This window comes from Ailuropoda melanoleuca, chromosome 1, assembly GCF_002007445.2.
Source record: "Ailuropoda melanoleuca isolate Jingjing chromosome 1, ASM200744v2, whole genome shotgun sequence".
Classification (NCBI taxonomy): domain Eukaryota; kingdom Metazoa; phylum Chordata; class Mammalia; order Carnivora; family Ursidae; genus Ailuropoda; species Ailuropoda melanoleuca.
Window position 1 is genome coordinate 126,866,336 of NC_048218.1, and position 19,598 is coordinate 126,885,933.

General features: G+C 35.2%; 1 protein-coding gene across 1 annotated transcript in view; it reads right to left on the reverse strand.

Annotated features, from left to right (window-relative positions):
• KMT2E (lysine methyltransferase 2E (inactive)) overlaps window positions 1-19,598 on the reverse strand; it is an 89,908-nt gene that overhangs the window by 48,814 nt on the left and 21,496 nt on the right. Inside the window, exon 3 of the mRNA XM_034666751.1 lies at window positions 16,615-16,799. Within this exon, the coding sequence (XP_034522642.1) occupies window positions 16,615-16,685 (71 nt within the window). The 5' untranslated portion in view covers window positions 16,686-16,799. The remainder of the gene's footprint in view (window positions 1-16,614; window positions 16,800-19,598) is intronic.

The window sequence follows — 19,598 nt, forward strand, 5'->3', positions numbered from 1 at the left end:
TAAGGCTGATAACACCTGAACCTGTTGATCTTTTTTATCATCACTGAAAGTTACACAACCAAGTTTTATGTCCTTCTCTAATACTATGCAACAGAAAAGTACAAGGTCCCACATTTAAAGTGTCATGCTGAAAAGAAAAAAGAAGGAAAATGAGAGAGGGGAAAAAACAAATCTGAAGCTAATCACATCTCAAGGTCTAAATACCAGTTTACAGAAACATGGAGATAAGTGTATTAATACATGACAGCAAAAGGAAGCAACAGACCAAATCCAGAACATTAAAACTTCTATAGACCAAAAGACTCAATTTGTTAACAGTATATGGTATGAGGGAAAACAAATTTAAAAGGTTGCTGCAGATGAAAAGAGATTCAAAGATATTTCAATCAAACACAATGTGTGGATTTTGTCTGGATGCCAATTTGAATACACCAATTACAAAAAGACAGTTTTGAGACAAGTAAGGGAAATCTGAAGATGAATTTGGTATTTTATATTAAGAAAGTGTTAATTTTGTCATATGAAATAACAGTATTGTGGTTTTAAAAAAAATCCTTATCTGTAAAATGATGTACACTGAACAAAACAGGTAAAATGATGTGGGGATTTGCTTTAAAATATTTTAATAAAACTGTAAGATTGGGGCGCCTGGGTGGCACAGCGGTTAAGCGTCTGCCTTTGGCTCAGGGCGTGATCCCGGCGTTATGGGTTCGAGCCCCACATCAGGCTCCTCTGCTATGAGCCTGCTTCTTCCTCTCCCACTCCTCCTGCTTGTGTTCCCTCTCTCGCTGGCTGTCTCTATCTCTGTTGAATAAATAAAATCTTTAAAAAAAAAAAAATAAAAAAAAAAATAAAACTGTAAGATTAAACAAGATTGGCAAAACTTTGAATACTATGGAAGCAGAGTAACAGCCACCTGGGATTATTATACTCTTCTCCCTACTATTGTATATATTTTTGTACTTCCATACTAACAAGTCTTCTTAAGTTTCCCAACTTTTTATCTTACATTTAATATCCTTAATTCAACAGGTACCTGTAAGAATGGTATACTACTTCCTTTCCTCCCAAACTCAGGAAGATATCCTGGGCATTTCTATTTCTACACTTCTACCTGTGGAATCTCAAAACTTACTTCTTGATTTCAACACATTTTTCAAAGCATACTTCACATGTTCAAGAAGCACTTTCCTAACTGCTTCAACTCATCACAATTTTTATAAGTCCTATGGATTCCTACAGCACTTATTATCTTTCATGTAATATTTTTGTATGCTATCAACCATCTTATCACATGCATTTATTATTTCTTTCTTCCACACTCCATCAAAATTAACAAGGAGTCTTCTCTCTTAAAAAGAACATGGGGGGTGCCCGGCTGGCTTAGTCAGAAGAGCAGTCGACTCTTGATCTCAGGGATATATGTTCAAGTCCCATTTGGGTATAGAGATTACTTTAATTAAAACTTTTTTAGAAAGCATGAATTGGGATCTATGTGTCTAAGGCTGGCCATTCAATGGGTACAGCTGAGTAGTCACCTTTCTAAAGTTGAACTTTTTATTTGTAATGTAGGGATAAATATACCCCCCCCTTCACCTTCCTCCCAGCAACATAAATGAAACTCAAATGATCTTCTCAACTATAATGCATTATACAGATATGAAACACTACTTATTTCTTCAGAAATGTCTCTCAAGTTTAACTAAATATTCAGTCTGAAATTGCTTTTCAATTATTTTAAAACCTTAACTCCACCGTAATTCAAACTTCCAACAGTGATTCTAAGTACAAGGTCTAGCTACACCTGTTTTAAATAAATCACTACATTTGCAAGGTATCAAAACACTGCTGATATTTAAACTTAGTAAATATTGAGCACTAAATATATGCTAAGTCCTTTTAAAGTGTATCCTTTTTTTTTTTTTTAAAGATTTTATTTATTTATTTGACAGAGATAGAGACAGCCAGCGAGAGAGGGAACACAAGCAGGGGGAGTGGGAGAGGAAGAAGCAGGCTCACAGCAGAGGAGCCTGACGTGGGGCTCGATCCCATAATGCCGGGATCACACCCTGAGCCGAAGCCAGACGTTTAACCGCTGTGCCACCCAGGCGTCCCTATCCTTTTTTGAAAGTATACTCCCATAACTCTCGAAATTATACTGAAATAAGTGCCTTGAAATAAAATGATTCCTTGGTAATCCCTTTGTAAAGTAGATTTTAAAAATATATCTTCTTAAAGTTGAGTCCATAAATACATGATTCTTCACATAGTAAAAGACTAAACTTTACATCACGAAATGTAATCTGTAATCGTGAACTTGTAATGATCATATAACAAGGTTTTAAAATTCTAGGTCAGTGATTCAGAATATTACTCAGTGACATAAAATATATTTTACTGCAACACTGTATATATTATATATAAGCATCACTAATCTAACAGGGACACACAGCGATATACATACTTTTCTATACTTACCTTGTCTTTTTTAATAATGTGATAAGCTCCAAGAGGCAAGAACCTATTACTGTATTAACAGTTATTTACTACCAACAAAATAAGAAATAGAAAATGGCGGAACAACAGAATGGGATCAATACATATATATTTTTTAAAGATTTTACTTATTTGACAGAGAGAGACAGCGAGAGAGGGAACACAAGCCAAGGGGAGTGTGAGAGGGAGAAGCAGGCTTCCCGCCGAGCAGGGAGCCCAATGCGGGGCTCGATTCCAGGACCCTGGGATCATGACCTGAGCCAAAAGGCAGACAATTAACGGCTGAGCCACCCAGGCGCCCCTGGGATTAATATTCTAATTTTAGTTCCAGTCACTGCTTAAATCATTTATAATTTTGACACAAAAGCTAAGTAAGCAAGGAAATCTCTATCATGGGCAGCAGAGATTTTTAAATGTTTAAAATGATTTTTTTTCGGGCGCCTGAGTGGCTCAGATGGCTAAGTATCTGCCTTCGGCTCAGGTCATGATCACCAGGTCCTGGGATTGAACACCACATTGGTCTCCCGCTTAGCCGGGAGCCTGCTTCTCCTTCTCCCTCTGCTTCTCCCCCTGCTTGTGTTCTCTGTCTCTCTCAAATAAATTTAATAAAATGATTTTTTCAATACTACTGTACATCTGGATTTTTTTTTTAAGATTTTATTTCTTTGAGAGAGAGAGAGTGTTGGGGGGAGGAGGGCAGAGGGAGAGGGAAAAACAGACTTCCCGCTGAGCACAGAGCCTGACATGGGGCTCGATTCCAGGACCCTGGGACCAGCCAAAGTCAGATGCTTAACTGACTGAGCCACCCAGGCACTCCTGTACATCTAGATTTTAGATAATTGTGTTTTCTTTAAAGATTTATTTTTTAAATAATCTCTACACCCAACATGGGGCTCAGGCTCACAACCCCGAGATCAAGACATCAAGCATCGTATGCTCCATCAACTGAGCCAGCCAGGTGCCCCTTAAATGTTTAAAATGTTTTTAAGTAGGCTCCATGCCCAGTATGGAGCCCAACGCAGGGCTTGAACAGATCAAAACCTGAGCTAAGATCAAGAGTCAGATGATTACCCAACTGAGCCACCCAAGCACCCATAAACTGTTTTTAAAGTAATAACTTTAAGGTTTTTAAAAGGACTATACATAGGTATAGTCAGCCTTAAGCATGTCAATGGAAAATCAACATGCGAGGTTAATGGAGATTAACAAAATCTGACACAATGCATTTGATTCACTGTTCACCCAATCTAATATCCAACATGTTAAACCAAGAAGTTATATGTAAGCTCCTTGGAAAGAATAATTTTATTCAAAAGCTTTGCAAAAGAATATTTTACCATTCCTCTCTTTAAAACTCTAAAGGTGCTCCCTAGTTTTTATGTTTTAATGTTAAGTGACTAAGTACCTGTTCACATAGACGGATCCACTGAGCTATCCTGTTTCTTGACACATAGGTCTCAAATCTTATTAACCATCTTTTTAAAAAAAAATTTTTTTAAGTAATCTCTACACTTAAAGTGGGGCTTGAACTCATGACCCTGGATCAAGAGTCGCATGCTCTACTAACCAAGCCAGCAAGGCACTCCTTATTAACCATCTTATATAACATAGCCCCTTAAGCCCTGATGATCATTTATCTTTCTTCAGATCCATTTATTTCTTCATAAGGTGTGGCAGACAGAAAGGCAGGGTACTCCAGCCATGAGTATAATATACTCTGTAGAAAGTGATCTCATGACGCTCCTCATTTTCTGGATTCTTCTGACACAGCTTATTATACCAACGTCTAAAAATCACCTTATCTTAGTATTTCTGTCCTTGCCCATAGAGAAACATTTGCCATTTTCTGCTGACTCACAGTATTCTCAAATTTGTATTTTTATCACCACTAACATATGCTTTCAGTACATAAAAGAATGAATCTGGACACATCATTATGCCATCCCTATCCCAAAGAAGTCATATAGACATTAAAATAAGAGCAACCCTAGTAATGCTAGAAGACACCACTGTTTATATCACTTCACCCAGAAAGTTTATTCCTACACTTTGTTTCCATCTATGAAAAATCCCAGCCATAAAATTTTTTCTAAGGGTTTTTGGTGGATTTACCTTACAGTCAAAGGAGCATACAAACTGTAATTCAACAAATAGTTCTAGGATGGTGTTCACTATGTGGTTAAAGGAACTTGTTAGATCCTGGACAGGATGAAGAGATAAAAAACATACTCTTATCACTCAAAGAGATTCTGATCTTGGAAGGAACATCAGGGTTAACAAAAAGAGACAGGTACACAAGGGGCTCCTGGGTGGCAGAGCGGTTAAGCGTCTGCCTTCGGCTCAGGGCGTGATCCCGGCGTTATGGGATCGAGCCCCACGTCAGGCTCCTCTGCTATGAGCCTGCTTCTTCCTCTCCCTCTCCCCCTGCTTGTGTTCCCTCTCTCGCTGGCTGTCTCTATCTCTGTCTTATAAATAAAAAATAAAAAATCTTTAAAAAAAAAAAAAAGAGAGACAGGTACACAAAAACCACTATACAAGGCAAAAACAGGATATTGCCATAAAAAAAGTATGGGCAAATGCTTAACAAAACTCTTTACTCCTCTGTGTGAGATTTTGCTCTTTAGTTAACTTTCTACCTGTTACCCTAAAACCTGATACGGTAATTTGCTATATTACTCAGCAAATTAAAATGACCCCTGTTTAGTAAATAAGGTGTGTCTAGGCTGAGAAAACTATAAATATTTGATAAGGATGCCACAGATTTGAACTTCCCAAAGATGCACTGACTCTTCTAACAGGCATGTCCCTTGCAGGGAACCTGGAAATTCTGCCTATGCTTGTTACAAGAAATACTGGCTCTGAAGGGCATAAGGGTTCTAAATCAGGACTCTCATACCTCCCTTATGTGGACCTTGTCTCCGTGTACCTGACCAGTCACCTGAGAAGCCAAAAAAAATAGTTTCTGGATGGCTGACTGTACTCCTACATGGTCTCATACAGACACGAACAACTGATGCTAACCTCTGATAAACTGTGGCTCCTGTCCTGTATACCGCATAGATCAGTGCCAAGTGGAGCCAATGATAGTCTTGTAAGTCTGACTATTTAGCGGAACCTAAGACCTACTCGGAAAAGCTGCAAAAGTTCAAAGATCAAGGCTCCAAAATCAAGAGAATTCAAGAGAAGGACATATCTATTTGAGTAACAAGGAGGATAATGAAACATGAGGTTTCACTGAAGTGAGAATACTTCTGAAAGACAGGACTTTAAATATTTGATATTTATACCAAGTATATATCTTCTATTGAAAAAAAATTTTTTTAAACCAATAAGATGGAGGAAGACAATATTCCATACACATGCAAAAAGAGGAAAAATGGCATGGGGAGTCTTCAAGGAGTATGAAGAAGTCAGTTAGACTTCAGAATAGTTAGCTTAGTTAGCTGTTGGTCAAAATTAAGTAACGTACAAAACCCTGCAATGGAGGGGGATTTTTCTTTGTAGATTGGATTTAGAGAAACATTATGTTAAACTAGGTCTTTAGATGATCTGTGTACCAACATCATCAAACACAAATAAGCATTTGCGCTGAATCTCATGGCAGTATTCAGCATAAAGTGGTGGTCATCCAAAATCACTCTAAACGGACTTAAACTTTTTTTCCTAGTTCAAAAGTAAAATGGCAAAAAAATTAAAACTTCATAGGGCTCACAGAGCCCCTGGGGACTACATCCATAGACCTCAGTTTGACTAGCAAGGATTAAACAAATATTGAAGGCCTTATACTCGCCAGGGACTATGGAAGATAAGACACTGTCCCTGTCTTCAAGGAACTTATAATAATATAGTTTTAATTCACTCAATAAACATTTAAGCACACATTTGTAAGTAGAAGACACTGAGATGCTGGAAGTTAAGAAATAAAGGAAGTAAAAGAAGTGGTCCTTCTCAAGAAACTGATGTATGGGGAAGACAAGTATAGCAATGATTATATAATGTCATCAGGGGCTCTTCATAATAGTAATCATATTTACCAAATTGAAGGGAATGAAAAGTTAATAAGCCCAAGAAAGAGAGAGGTGGAAGAGCTGGAGAAGGTGTTCCACACAGAAAGCACACATGCATGCAGTCAGAGATATAGACACCAAGACATGTTTAAGCATGTTTCTCTAAGCATGACTGACAGAACACCAGTATCATAATCAACTGTAATGCATGTTATAATTTTTTTACAGCTCTACTTAACCTAATGAATAAAATTTTTTTTAAAGATCAGGCTCAGAAATCTACAATAAGCACCTTCAATCTTATGTTCACTGAAGTTCAGGAAGCACAGATTAGAAAGAGCTGGCTTATATACCTCAACATCAAAAAACCCCAAATAACCCAATTCAGGCAGAGGACCTGAATAACATTTTCCAAAAGACATACAGATGGCTAACAGACACATAGAAAGATGCTCAACATCACTAATCATGAAAGAAATCCACATCAAAACCACAATGAGGTTATCACCTTACACCTGTCAGAGTGGCTCAAACTGAAAAGACAAGTAATAACAAATGTTGGCAAGGATGTGGAGAAAAAGGAACACTCATGCACTGTTGGTGGGAACGCAAACCAAGACAGCCACTATGGAAAATAGTATGGTGGATCCTCAAAAAATTAAAAATAGAATTACCATATGATCTAGTAATTCCACTACTGGGTACCCAAAGAAAATGAAAACACTAATTCAAAAAGATATATGCACCCCTATGTTTACTGCAGCTTTACTTACAGCCAATATATGGAGCCAACCCAAGTGTCCATCAGCAGATGAATGGATGAAGAAGGCATGTACACACACACACACACACACACACAAAGGAATGTTACTCAGCCATAAAAATGAATGAAATCTTGCCATTTGTAACAACATGGATGGACACAGAGAGTATAATGCTAAGTGAAGTAAGTCAAAGAAAGGAAAATACCATATGATTTCACTCATGTGGAATTTACGAAACAAAACAAATGAACAAAGAAAAAAGAAAAACAAAAATTCTTGAATACAAAGAACTGGTGGTTGACAGAGGGGAGGTGGATAGGTGAAATAGATAAAGGGAGATTAAGAAAACACTATTGTGATGAGCAGTGAGTAATGTTGCTGAATCATTATATTGTATACCTGAAACTAATAAAACTGGATTTTTTGAAAGATTATTTATTTGTGTGTTTGATAGAAAAGGGGAGAGAGAAAAAGGGAGAAAGAGTGAGTGCTCATGAGCAGGGGGAGGGGCAGAGGGACAAGCAGACTCCCTGCTAAGCAAGGAGGTGGGGGGCCTGTGGGGGGAAGAGAGAAAAGAATTGCTAAAATTCAGAGTAGATGGAGTTAAAAGTATGGAGAAGAGGCCAGAAATGAAGGCAGATAAGTCAACCAAGTACCAGTTCAAAAAGTACCCTGGGTATCAAGCTAAGGAATACGATCTTCATTCTGAAAAACTGTACAGAGCCACTAATGGTTTGCTTCTCCACCAAGGAAGGTAATGATGTGATCAGAGTAGCAGCATTTCAAAATAAAGCTGAGGGCTTCGAATGCGAGCTTGAGTAATCTGTATATATTTCTCCCAGATTCAGCAGGTTCAGGAGAAGTCCTGATACTGACCAGGGCAGGTAAAAAGTGCTACCTCTCCAAGACTCCTTCCCCAACCCCACTTACAAATAAGTTACCTTTGCTGTCCTTTGCTTCACTGAAAAACACTTAGTACCCTGTCTAGTTTCAAAGTAATCTTCAAGAGCAAATGGTGCCTACAGTCTAAATCAGTAACTTTTTTATTTAAGAAAGGGATAATAAAATGTGCAGCTTGCTATTACAACTAATAATTTCTGCAAAGGAGTTCCTTCGATTCTTAAGTATGGGGCCTACCTACCTTGGTGATTTATCTACATTAATTTTTTATTACATACAGAACACTGGGCACATTAACCACTGTAAGATTCATGTGATATTTAGTTACTTTCAATGACAATGTGGAAGTAAAAGACCTTCAAATATTTTATTACTAAAAGACAACTTAACTATTGGTAATCTTTTAATCTATCAATTACATTATCCACAAGAAGTTCCCATTAATTCTCTAGCAGCCTTCCTTATGTTTTTATAACCTTACCAAACTTGGAATCGTTTGCCAAATATGCCTTAAATTATCTTTTCATCCACTTAGTTTCTAATTATTACATGACATGCCAAACTTCTTTGCGTCTACCTTTCCCCTTAACAGACTGTTCTGTATTCTGAGAGAAGCCTTTTATTTGGTTGTTTTATTTATAACAGCACCTTTTATTTGGCTGGTTAGCCACACAAAGATTAAATCAAGATTCAAGTGCCCATTTTTGATCTATAGCACATTACTACGAAGCTTCCAAAAAGGGATCTTTACACAGACTCTAGAGTTAAGAAAATGAAATTATATTTTAAACTCCTACTTTTAACTGGTCTGGGAAATTTCATCACTTAATCCTTCAACATTTAAAGAAAATGTGATTTCCAATGTCCTAGTCAAAATACTATCACTTAAAAAAAATACCATCACTTGTTAAAATTCTAATACTGAAGGATCTTATATCCCTCCTACTTCTACATTCTGTCTAATGTATTCTACCACAGTCAGTACACAGTCACTCGGGTAATGTACATAGTAAATTTCAATAGCTCTCTAGTTTTAATTTTAACACTGCTAGTTTCCTAATGCCTTTTATTATTTCCCAGCTTCCTGAAATAGGTACTAACCAAAACAGCTAAAAGAACTACACCATTCAACTCACTGAAATCACACCAACTGTGTAATATTTTTTATATACACGAGACAGTTTGTTCAATTCTACAGCCCCTTACACCTTCCTACAATGGAGAGGCTGTAAAATATTTCTAGCTTTAGTTCTGTCTCTCCTAAACAACTGAAATAAAAGTAGCTAAGATACGAACATTCAACAATCATTCCTATATAACAGGCTTCAGAGTTAACCAAGAGACCAATATGATTCATGACTCAATACTTACTTTATGCCAGGTCCTGTGGTAGGTGATGTACACCCAATGATACATAATAAAACAGATGTTTGTATTCATGAAGCTTGTATTTCAGTAAAAAGGAAAAAATAATGAAAGAAAACAAGACTTTTTCAGAGAGGTTTTTCAGATACTATTTTAGATAGTGTGCAGAGGAAAGGCCTCACTGAAAAGCTGTATTTGAGCTCAGCTAAGACTAAGCTAAGAGCAAAAAAAAAGAATGTTCTAGGCAGACAGAACATCAAGCACAAGGTCCTCTCTAAAATAAAAAATATCTTTAAAAGAAAAGTGACTGAATTAATAAGCCGGAATTCCTCAGAAATTGGGAGTTTTATCCTTCTTCCTCAACAAAAATTTAATTTCTTCCCTGTATAAACCTTCAAAATATAGTCTGATTTAATGAGTTTATATCAGTGTTTTAGGTAAAACCTCTATAATTTTCCTTTTAATGTTAAAATATTCACTAACACACACTGGGGTATCAGTAATGGCCCATGGAGAGACTGACTCCCTAACTGCTACAGTAATAGGTATAAAAGACTGAGTTCTCAATATGCTCCTTCAGATGTGTGATCAAAGCTTGTCAATTTCTTTTATCCTTGTTATAACCTATTATTTTTTAAGATATCATACGAAAATTACACACATTACAACAGCATACCCAGAAACATTTTAAAATGGAGAGCTGGTTTGGCATGACAACCGTCCTCAGTTTATTCCATGTGGCATTTTAGTTCACTTAACTCATCCATTAATAAAGCCTGGCTCTTCTGACCAAGTGGCCAAGAAACCCTGGCCAAGCAAACCTAACTTTACTTTTTATTGATTAGGTGGCCTTAGTGAAGCTTGTTAACCTCCTTTAGCTGCATTTCTTTTGCAAAATGGGAATAATACTTGCCTTTTTGCTGGAATGATTAGGAGATATTATAATACACTGTGTTACAGACAGCTGCATGAATGTACTGAACTTTGTATTCAGTATCACAAGTGAAAAAAATTAGAAGAAAAAATTGTTTATGATTAAGTGTGAAACAAATGAGAAATTCAACATCATTCTAAGAACAGTTCTAAACAATGCTAGCACAGTACTGTAAAACAGGCTTTTAAATATTAGAACAAAACCATATTCAAGTGAAAGTACTTCCAAATTAGGATAAGAATATCAACACTTACTTTAAGAGCAACAGAAAGTATTAGTTTCCTGATAGTGGATTATGTGTAAAGAAATCATAAATGAAAATGCTAAGCATCAGTGAAAATGAACACGTAAAATATTACTAAAAACATTTCATTAGATACAAAACATTTTAGCATCTTCAATTACACAAATTCAGACTGAAAGCACCCAAACACTTCAACAAGTAATGAACTCTGTCAGCAGGTGGCTCTAGTGACATTGAAATAACTTAATGTCAAATGCTATAGCAAAATACAGTTAAAAATGTACTCGATCTCACAAATTTTAACTCAAGAACAGTCACATTAATAACTCAATCCAAGCCCTCTTTTTCAAATTAAGATAACCAAAGTCTACAATAATCAGTAATCATGTTTAAGGGCTCACTAGTATGTTACTGGCAGAACAAAACTGAAAACCTAGATATCTCCTTTTAGTACTGTTAGTCAACAAATGAGCATTTATTATGTTGCCAGGTATAGTTTGAGAAGCCCTCCTCCAAAATAATTCACCTCTAACTTACACATGACCCATTTACTAATTTGTCCACCTCATCTCAAAGTACACGATTATATAAAAGCTCATTTTAATTATTTCTAATGGTATCAAGGTAGTAATAGTAACAGTAAAAGGAATACAATGTTAGCAACCTTATTCCCAGTCACTGACAGAGAAAAGTAGTTTGGCTTTTCTTTTTTAAAAAGGCTACAAAAGAAGAAATTTAACACTCCCCATTTACACATCTTCCCACTTTCCAGCTCCAGAAAGGTTTCCCATCTTTTTGTTTATTTATTTAACCAATTTAGGAATTCAGATATTTGGAATACCAGAGGTAGAAGAGGTAAAAAGAAATCAAGGAAGTTCTATCTATTAGGATAAAAAAAACATACAATTCTAATAAACAGCTGAATTCTGGCTCAACTTTCCTGTCTAATGATAATGGAGTCTAAGTTTTCTTTTACATCCCTTATCGTTGAGCAAAGACCTGAGAATACGTTTGTTATATGCAGTCATTTATTACACTGAATTTACTACTGCTAGAACTGAAGCTACTAAATACACGAACCACATGTCAAAACGGTTATGTTATATAAATCACTCTGCAATATTAGTAAAGGAGCTATAGTACAGAAAGGCCTAAAACGAACACATTATTAAGTTCTGCCTCTGCCACTTTTCTGCTCTGTGACTTCAGTTTCCTCACCTATAAATTAAGAATAACAGTATCTACCTAATAGCTATATCTTTTTCAGAGACTCTTAGATCTCACTTTTACAACTTTCATAACTAGCCTATAGCCTACAGCCATGTTTTCTTCTTCTCTGAGGTTCCACCACTTTGTTACCTAGTCTAGAGTTTCTTTATCCAATACAGTAGCCACCAGACATATAATGAGCACCTGAAATGTAACTAGTTTGAATTAAGAGGTGCTGAAAGTATAAACCACATACCAGATTTTAAGTATTGTTAGTGTGGAGAAAAAGAAATGAAATATTCATATCTTTATACTGATTGTATGTTAAAATGATAATATTCTGGACATAGTTAAATAAAATACATACCTAAATTAATTTCACCTTTTTTTTTAAACCTTTTGAATATGGACACTAGAAAATTTAAAAGTATACATTGACTCTGTGTACTTTTTCTTACTGGACAGCTCTGAATTAGAGTTCTGACTTCCCAACTTAAACTTTCCTTAAGAGTGGGGGTAAAATTTATACTTTACCTTTGTAACCTGAGCCTCTAGTAAAACACTTTCCACACAGTTAATGCTTTTTGCGATGATCCAAAACGTGCTTTCTCTTGGATTTCTAGTCTTATCCTATGAAATTATGCTAGAAGCAAGAAATCTACTTCTAGTATTAGCCTACATTTATGGACATATAGTTAATCAAAAAATTTCATAGATGGAACTTCTGATAAAAAAAAAAAAAGTAGTCTCCTGGGGCGCCTGGGTGGCACAGCAGTTAAGCGTCTGCCTTCGGCTCAGGGCATGATCCTGGCGTTATGGGATCGAGCCCCACATCAGGCTCCTCCGCTGTGAGCCTGCTTCTTCCTCTCCCACTCCCTCTGCTTGTGCTCCCTCTCTCGCTGGCTGTCTCTATCTCTGTAGAATAAATAAATAAAACATCTAAAAAAAAAAAAAAAAGCAGTCTCCTGATTAGTCCACAGTTATGGTCATTTCATTAATCATGTTTTTTAAAAATGTATTTACACTTAGCTCAATTTTCCCTTTAAATATATCATTATCTTTCCACATTTTTTATTGTACCCAGGATCATGCCAGGCACTAGTGAGAAAATCAGTTAGTCATTCAGTTAACCTGTATGTTGTGACAGGTATTTCTCAAATCTAAGGACAAACACAAAGCAGGTAAAAAACTTACTGCTAAGATCTAAGTAGTTAACAGGCGATTTTTAAGGGATCTTAAGAGTCTCCCCTGTAGCATTTGGCTTCAACTCCAGTTCCATCCATCAAGATCTAGGTATTGGTTTTTATCAATGCTATGTATAGTAAAAAGTAATTTTTAAATAAAACATCTTCAATTACATTCGACTGTGGAATGTTTATAACTCCTTTAAAAAATACTTAGGCTAATGAAACAAAATTTTATTTTTTTTAAATTTTATTCGTCTTATTAAAGCAGATATACCTGAACAGTAAACTATCAATCTTCACTGGTCAGTTATTCATAAAATATTTTAAAATTATTCTTTTTAGTTCAAACATTAGGTAGAGAGCCAACTCTTGGCAAGGTAATAGGGAACAGAAAGAAGTGAAATATAAGATCCCTAACTTTGAAGGAAAGGCAAAACAAAACTAAGGTTTATCGAAACTTAGTGATGAGAAGAGCACAAAAATGTAATAAAGAAGAAGCTGGACTTGATGAGAATAACGAGTTTTATTTTTGAGACACATTAATTCAACAGCAAATGTTACCAAGTATGGAAATAATGGACTAAAGCTCAGCAAACCCATTCTTCACAGATCCTGAACTAGACATTCAACTTCAGTTTCCTGTCTATAAAATGCTACAGATAGACTAGATGAACAAAGCAATCCAATAATTCTTTTATAGCTTTAGAAGCTAGTGTAAATATGGTCTAGTGTACTAACATACTCAATAAACAATCACTGAGTATCTCCTAAATTTTTTTTTTTTTAAAGATTTTATTTATTTATTCGACAGAGATAGAGACAGCCAGCGAGAGAGGGAACACAAGCAGGGGGAGTGGGAGAGGAAGAAGCAGGCTCATAGCGGAGGAGCCTGATGTGGGGCTCGATCCCATAACGCCGGGATCACGCCCTGAGCCGAAGGCAGATGCTTAACCGCTGTGCCACCCAGGCGCCCCAAGTATCTCCTAAATTTTAAAATAGTTTATTAGTGATAGATTGTATTTTAGCAGTACAATCTTTTTTAAAAAAAATTTATGTATAATTATTATGATATAGCCACATGAATACAATAAAATGTAATTCTCTTAAAAACATTTTAGTTTAAAATAATTCTGTAGCTTCACAGGAGGTAAACAAAGAAATAGGGAAGTCTCATGCATCCTTCCCCCAACATCCTGCATCTTACACAACTTTTGATGTATTTGAAATAAAAAGAAAGCATCATATTAATTACATCAAAATTTCTTATAAAAACAACTCTAAAAGCTTAGTTTCTGTGGGAAGTAGGGAAAAGATTATTTAAGGGTCTTTTTAAGCTTCCAGGTTTTATATAAAAAAAGGGAATTTAAAAGCTTGAAAATTAAACCACAAAAATTCTGATGGTTGTCCCATAATAAATATTGGCACCAGCTATACTTTCTGTGTCCACTGAGTGGGGGAAGCTATGCCCAAGCGACATACACCTGTATGTGGAATAGAAAAAATAATAATAATAATAATTTCCTAAAACAGAAAGATTGTCATTCTATAATTACTTACAAATTGATCATTTTCCCATAATAAAAATGGCCATATTTGTATCCAAAAAGATTTGGCTCCATAATATAAAATCATACTTATTCTGTAAGTACTCTAATAAATACATTTAATAAAGAAAAAAAAAATAGGAAGGTATTTCCTACACTGCCCTCTTTCACTATTATTCATTCCCTTTTAACTGTATGCTAATGTCTTCCATTCTGTCTGTGAATTACTTTCAAGTGCAAATGCTAGACATGCCAACAAAGGACAAGTATCTCATACCATATACTAGACAAATTCCTATCCAGTATATAAATTTCAGAAATTACATCTTGCATTAATTGCTGAAGACTATTTAAAAAAAAAAGAGAACTATGGGGCGCCTGGGTGGCACAACGGTTAAGCGTCTGCCTTCGGCTCAGGGCGTGATCCCGGTGTTATGGGATCGAGACCCACATCAGGCTCTTCCACTATGAGCCTGCTTCTTCCTCTCCCACTCTCCCTGCTTGTGTTCCCTCTCTCGCTGGCTGTCTCTATCTCTGTTGAATAAATAAATAAAATCTTTAAAAAAAAAAATAAAATAAAAAATAAAATAAAAAATAAAAAAAAAGAGAACTATAGAGGTGATTCTATTTAGGAAGCAAAGCATCTTTACCAATAAACGCCTGTAACTATTATCAGATATGGATTTGCATCTACCAGATACTTCATATGAAGAAAAACCAGTCCTTCAGACTCATAACCCTTTGTCTCCCAAGCACTGCTTCCAGGATCTTTAATTCCAAAAGTATCCCTATTTGGGCAGAATAATGGCAAGCAACCATCACAGAATGCCTTGTTAGGAATCTTTTAGTTTATGACAAAAATAATTTATACATAGTGCAAAAAACATAATGGCTTTTAAAAATTGTATTACAACAATCATACAGTTAAACAGACTGTATATTACTGAAACATTAGAGAGCATCTCTGGGTTTTTCTCAATAGCACAAACAGAAGTAGTGAAACACTTCAGACCACTTGAAATGACAACAAAAGGAGAATAAATAGCATTTTTATCCTCTCCATATATTAGTTTCAGAGGCCTTAAAATAAATAAATTTCCTTTTTCAAACTTAAATTCTATTAAGATCCGCTTTCTGGTCAATTAAAGTCTCATTAGACACAATACATCTATTTACTGAAACAGAGAACAAACACATGCATCTTTCTATCCTTCAAACACTGCTACTTGAATCCCCTGCAATTTCCAAAAACAATCAATTAATCCTCACAGCCATAACCTAGTGTTAAAGTGGCTGGTCATTCAAAAACAAAATATAATGAAATCTATCTGCACAATGGCCTAGAACAAATAGTCTAGAGGCAAGGTAACAACCTTTCACTGAATCCATCAGAAATGGCTCTCATAAAAGCAAAAGTTATCAAAATAATCATCCAGCAGAAAATAATCCCTTTCTCTTATTTAAAAACGGCTTGTTTTTCAACTCAACTTAAAAAAAAAAAGCCAATTCCATGTTTAAATGGATCTTACAGTATTTTTAAATATTCAAATTTAAAACCAAATTACTTTTCCAATATAAACGTGACAAATCTTACAATTTAAAAAAAACAACACTTATCTATTATCTTGAACCCACGACCCTGAGATTGAGACCTGAGCTGAGATCAAGAGTTGGATGCCAAGCTGAGACACCCAGGTGCCCCATTATCTTGATTCTTGAGGTTGACAATTAGCAGATGGAAAAGAAAAAGAATTAGAAAAAGATACAGCATTTTGACTCAAGAGTTGTTTTAAAAAGTAACTTAAAGGAATTTTTGCCTTTAACCTTCTGATATTTTGTTTTCAATAAGAATCTAAAATGAGAAAAAATATAAATGCAAATCAAGCACTGCTTGATTGTGCTAAAATAACTGTATAAAACATTTTGCCTTTCCTATCCAAAATACTTTTAATTTAAATACTTACTCTGAGCCTGCAGCCATTTCCAAGTATGATGTTTCTGCTGTATCAACCCCCAAAGGGATCACTATGCTCATGACGTTCGCCTCTGGTAAATTCGATTACTATGGAGTCCTATGCATTGGTATCCAAAACACTGGGGCATGCCAGCCACAGTGCTCATTGCAAACATCTAAGTGCATCCACAAACCCTGTTTAAAAGAAAAGGGAACAGAAAGTTAAAAATCATCTTCATATTCCTAACACAGTCATACTATAAAAACAGTAAGTAAAATACATGAAGAAAGCATTCTTCATTAAAATATACATATAAATTTGAATTTGCTCAGGGAAGGAGTCTCTATTTCATTTAGTTTTTTTTTTTTTAATTAAGTTATGGGACTGTGATTGAAAGAAGTTTCTGAATCAAAATCTCCCTTTGGGAAAGATTAACTAAGGTGAATTGCTTAGTAAAGAACCAACAAATATTACTCATTTTGAAAGCTAAAATGGAATTTCTTACAGCACTAGTATCCAAAACAAGTCTTCCTGATTCAGAAAGTGATCTAAACAAATACTGAGTACTTACTATGGGACTGAGCATCATATTAAGCTTTAAGATGGATGATCTATTTAATCTTACAGCTCTGAGATAGGGATCTTTTACCACTGAGGATCACAAAAGCAAGAAAGATTAAATAACTTAACCAAGGTTGCTCAGTTCAAGAAATAAAACCAGGATTTGACTCTATTGTTTATATAATGTATAAAAGGAAAGCGACTTTATTTGTAATAAAATCCACTGTTTTAAAGTGGTTGTCATTTTCCATACTACATACATACAGGTCTACTGAGGGAGTTCTCAATTTCTTCAGTTAGTATCAACTCCCTAGAACTAACATTCCCTAATACAGGCAATTAGTAAAGAAAACTAATGCACTTCAACCGTTTTTTAAACAAATTTACCAAGTAACAAAATATATTCAGCTTCACCATCAATGCTTCTAATCTAATTCACTGTATAACGCCTGCACATGGTACTCAAAAACTACTCAAAATTTTTTCAGTAATAAAATAGTACATCTCAGGACAAAAACGGAGATAATACTATAAACAGGAAAAGAGCAACAGTCAAAATTGTTTTTTGCCATGTTATACCTGAAATACTGAAGAGCAAGATTTCTTCAAATAGCAATTCTTTTATTTATTTTTAATTTTTACAATTAACCTCGAGAATACCTAATTCAGGTTAATTCCTATTTCACAGATAATGCAGATTGTGACCTCATTCCTTATCGGAGCAAACACCAAAATAGGGAAATAAAGTGGTAACAGTGGTTTGAATTCTCCAAGAAAACTAGCCTCTATTTTTAAACCATGTATAACTGGGGGAGACCTACTAGATTATAAGATATAATAAAAATATACGATAATAGGCTTTTGCACCTGAAACTTAAAAAAAGAAGTACTGGACCTATCTCTAATGCTCAACAGATGTGTAAGCTAGGCAAGTTATTTAACCTAAGCCTCAGGTTCCTTGTTTATAAAATGGAAATTTATCCTCATAGCGCTTCTGTGAAAAAAATGAAATAATGAATGTAAAACATTTTTGTACACAGCATTGCACATATTTAGCAATCAATATGTGGCAGTCACATAAGAGCTGCTCTTCTTTCATGGAAAAGCTCTCTAGACTTCATTTAAAGTGAATCTTCTTATAGTTTCTAAGACTAAAGTAATCACAGTTTTCAACTTGCCATGTTTTTACAGTCTCCCTCAAATTAAAATCACCCTCCAAAAATAATTATAGCAGAGTGAGAAAAAGGAAAAGCTGCTGTACCGTCTTTTCTGCACCCCAGACCATATTAGAGTTACTCCATACAAGTCATATTTATTAACCCACATAAAGCTATAAAATTTCAAATTAACAAAATGCAAGCAATACAAAACTGTAAGTTTGTTCTATTCAAATGGTACAATATTGTGTTTTTCTTTAAAGTGCTAACTACATGGATCTAACAGCAGATAACAATTACAGCTTAAGAAAAAATCCTGTTCCTTATTGATAGAATCTACTTGATAGACGTTTTCTTCAGCTCAGCTTATCTTTACATAGACTCATAAGAAGTCTTATATTTTAGGTGTATGTTGTTAAATAAGCAGTGCACTTTTTTGTTTGTTTTAACCAGAGGCAGAAACTAGAAAGCAGAAATCAAATCGTTATTTATTCTTTTAAGTAACTGAGTAATATTTCCAACCTAAAAGAATGTACTTGAATATGTATTCAATAGTGTGCTCCATTTTTATAAAATATACAATCCTCAATAAACACTACATTTGAACTATTTTTAAAAAGCAATGAAGAGCTTGCCATGAGCCTATTTCAGACAATAGCTTGTGTTTGTGTGATTACTGCCTGTCTCTCAAACCCTGCACAGTGCCTGAAGCATAACAGGCAGTCTATAAGGGATTGGTGAATGAATGAGAGCATCTAAGATGAAACCGTACCCCTGGTCTCATTAGCCAAATGAGTTGTCAACCTCTACAGTTAAGTGCTGTAACAGCAACTACAGGACACCTTCTCCACAAATGCATCAGTCTAAAAACACAGACACTCATCCCCAGGATAGACACATCATCGCATCTGAAACAGAACCACAGACTAAATTTGATTCAACAAGATCTCAGTAATCTATTCACAAGAGGTCAGAAGGCAACAGGTCCTATCTATTGAGACCATAAAATGGCAAATATTTCACTGTATTCATTAATATCAAAAACTCTATAGCCAGAAAATTCACACTGTTTAAAAATGTAGTTGATATTTAATAAACTCATAAATTCATTAGGATCAAATCACTGTGCCTTTAAAAAGAAGAAGAAAGGGAAAGCCAAAGCAGTAAGCAGAAAAGGTGTGAGCTTATAACACAGGCACAACTAGAGGAAATTCAACAATTCAACACAATCCAAAGAATTACCACAAAGCTTTCACATCTTATATGCAAATCAAG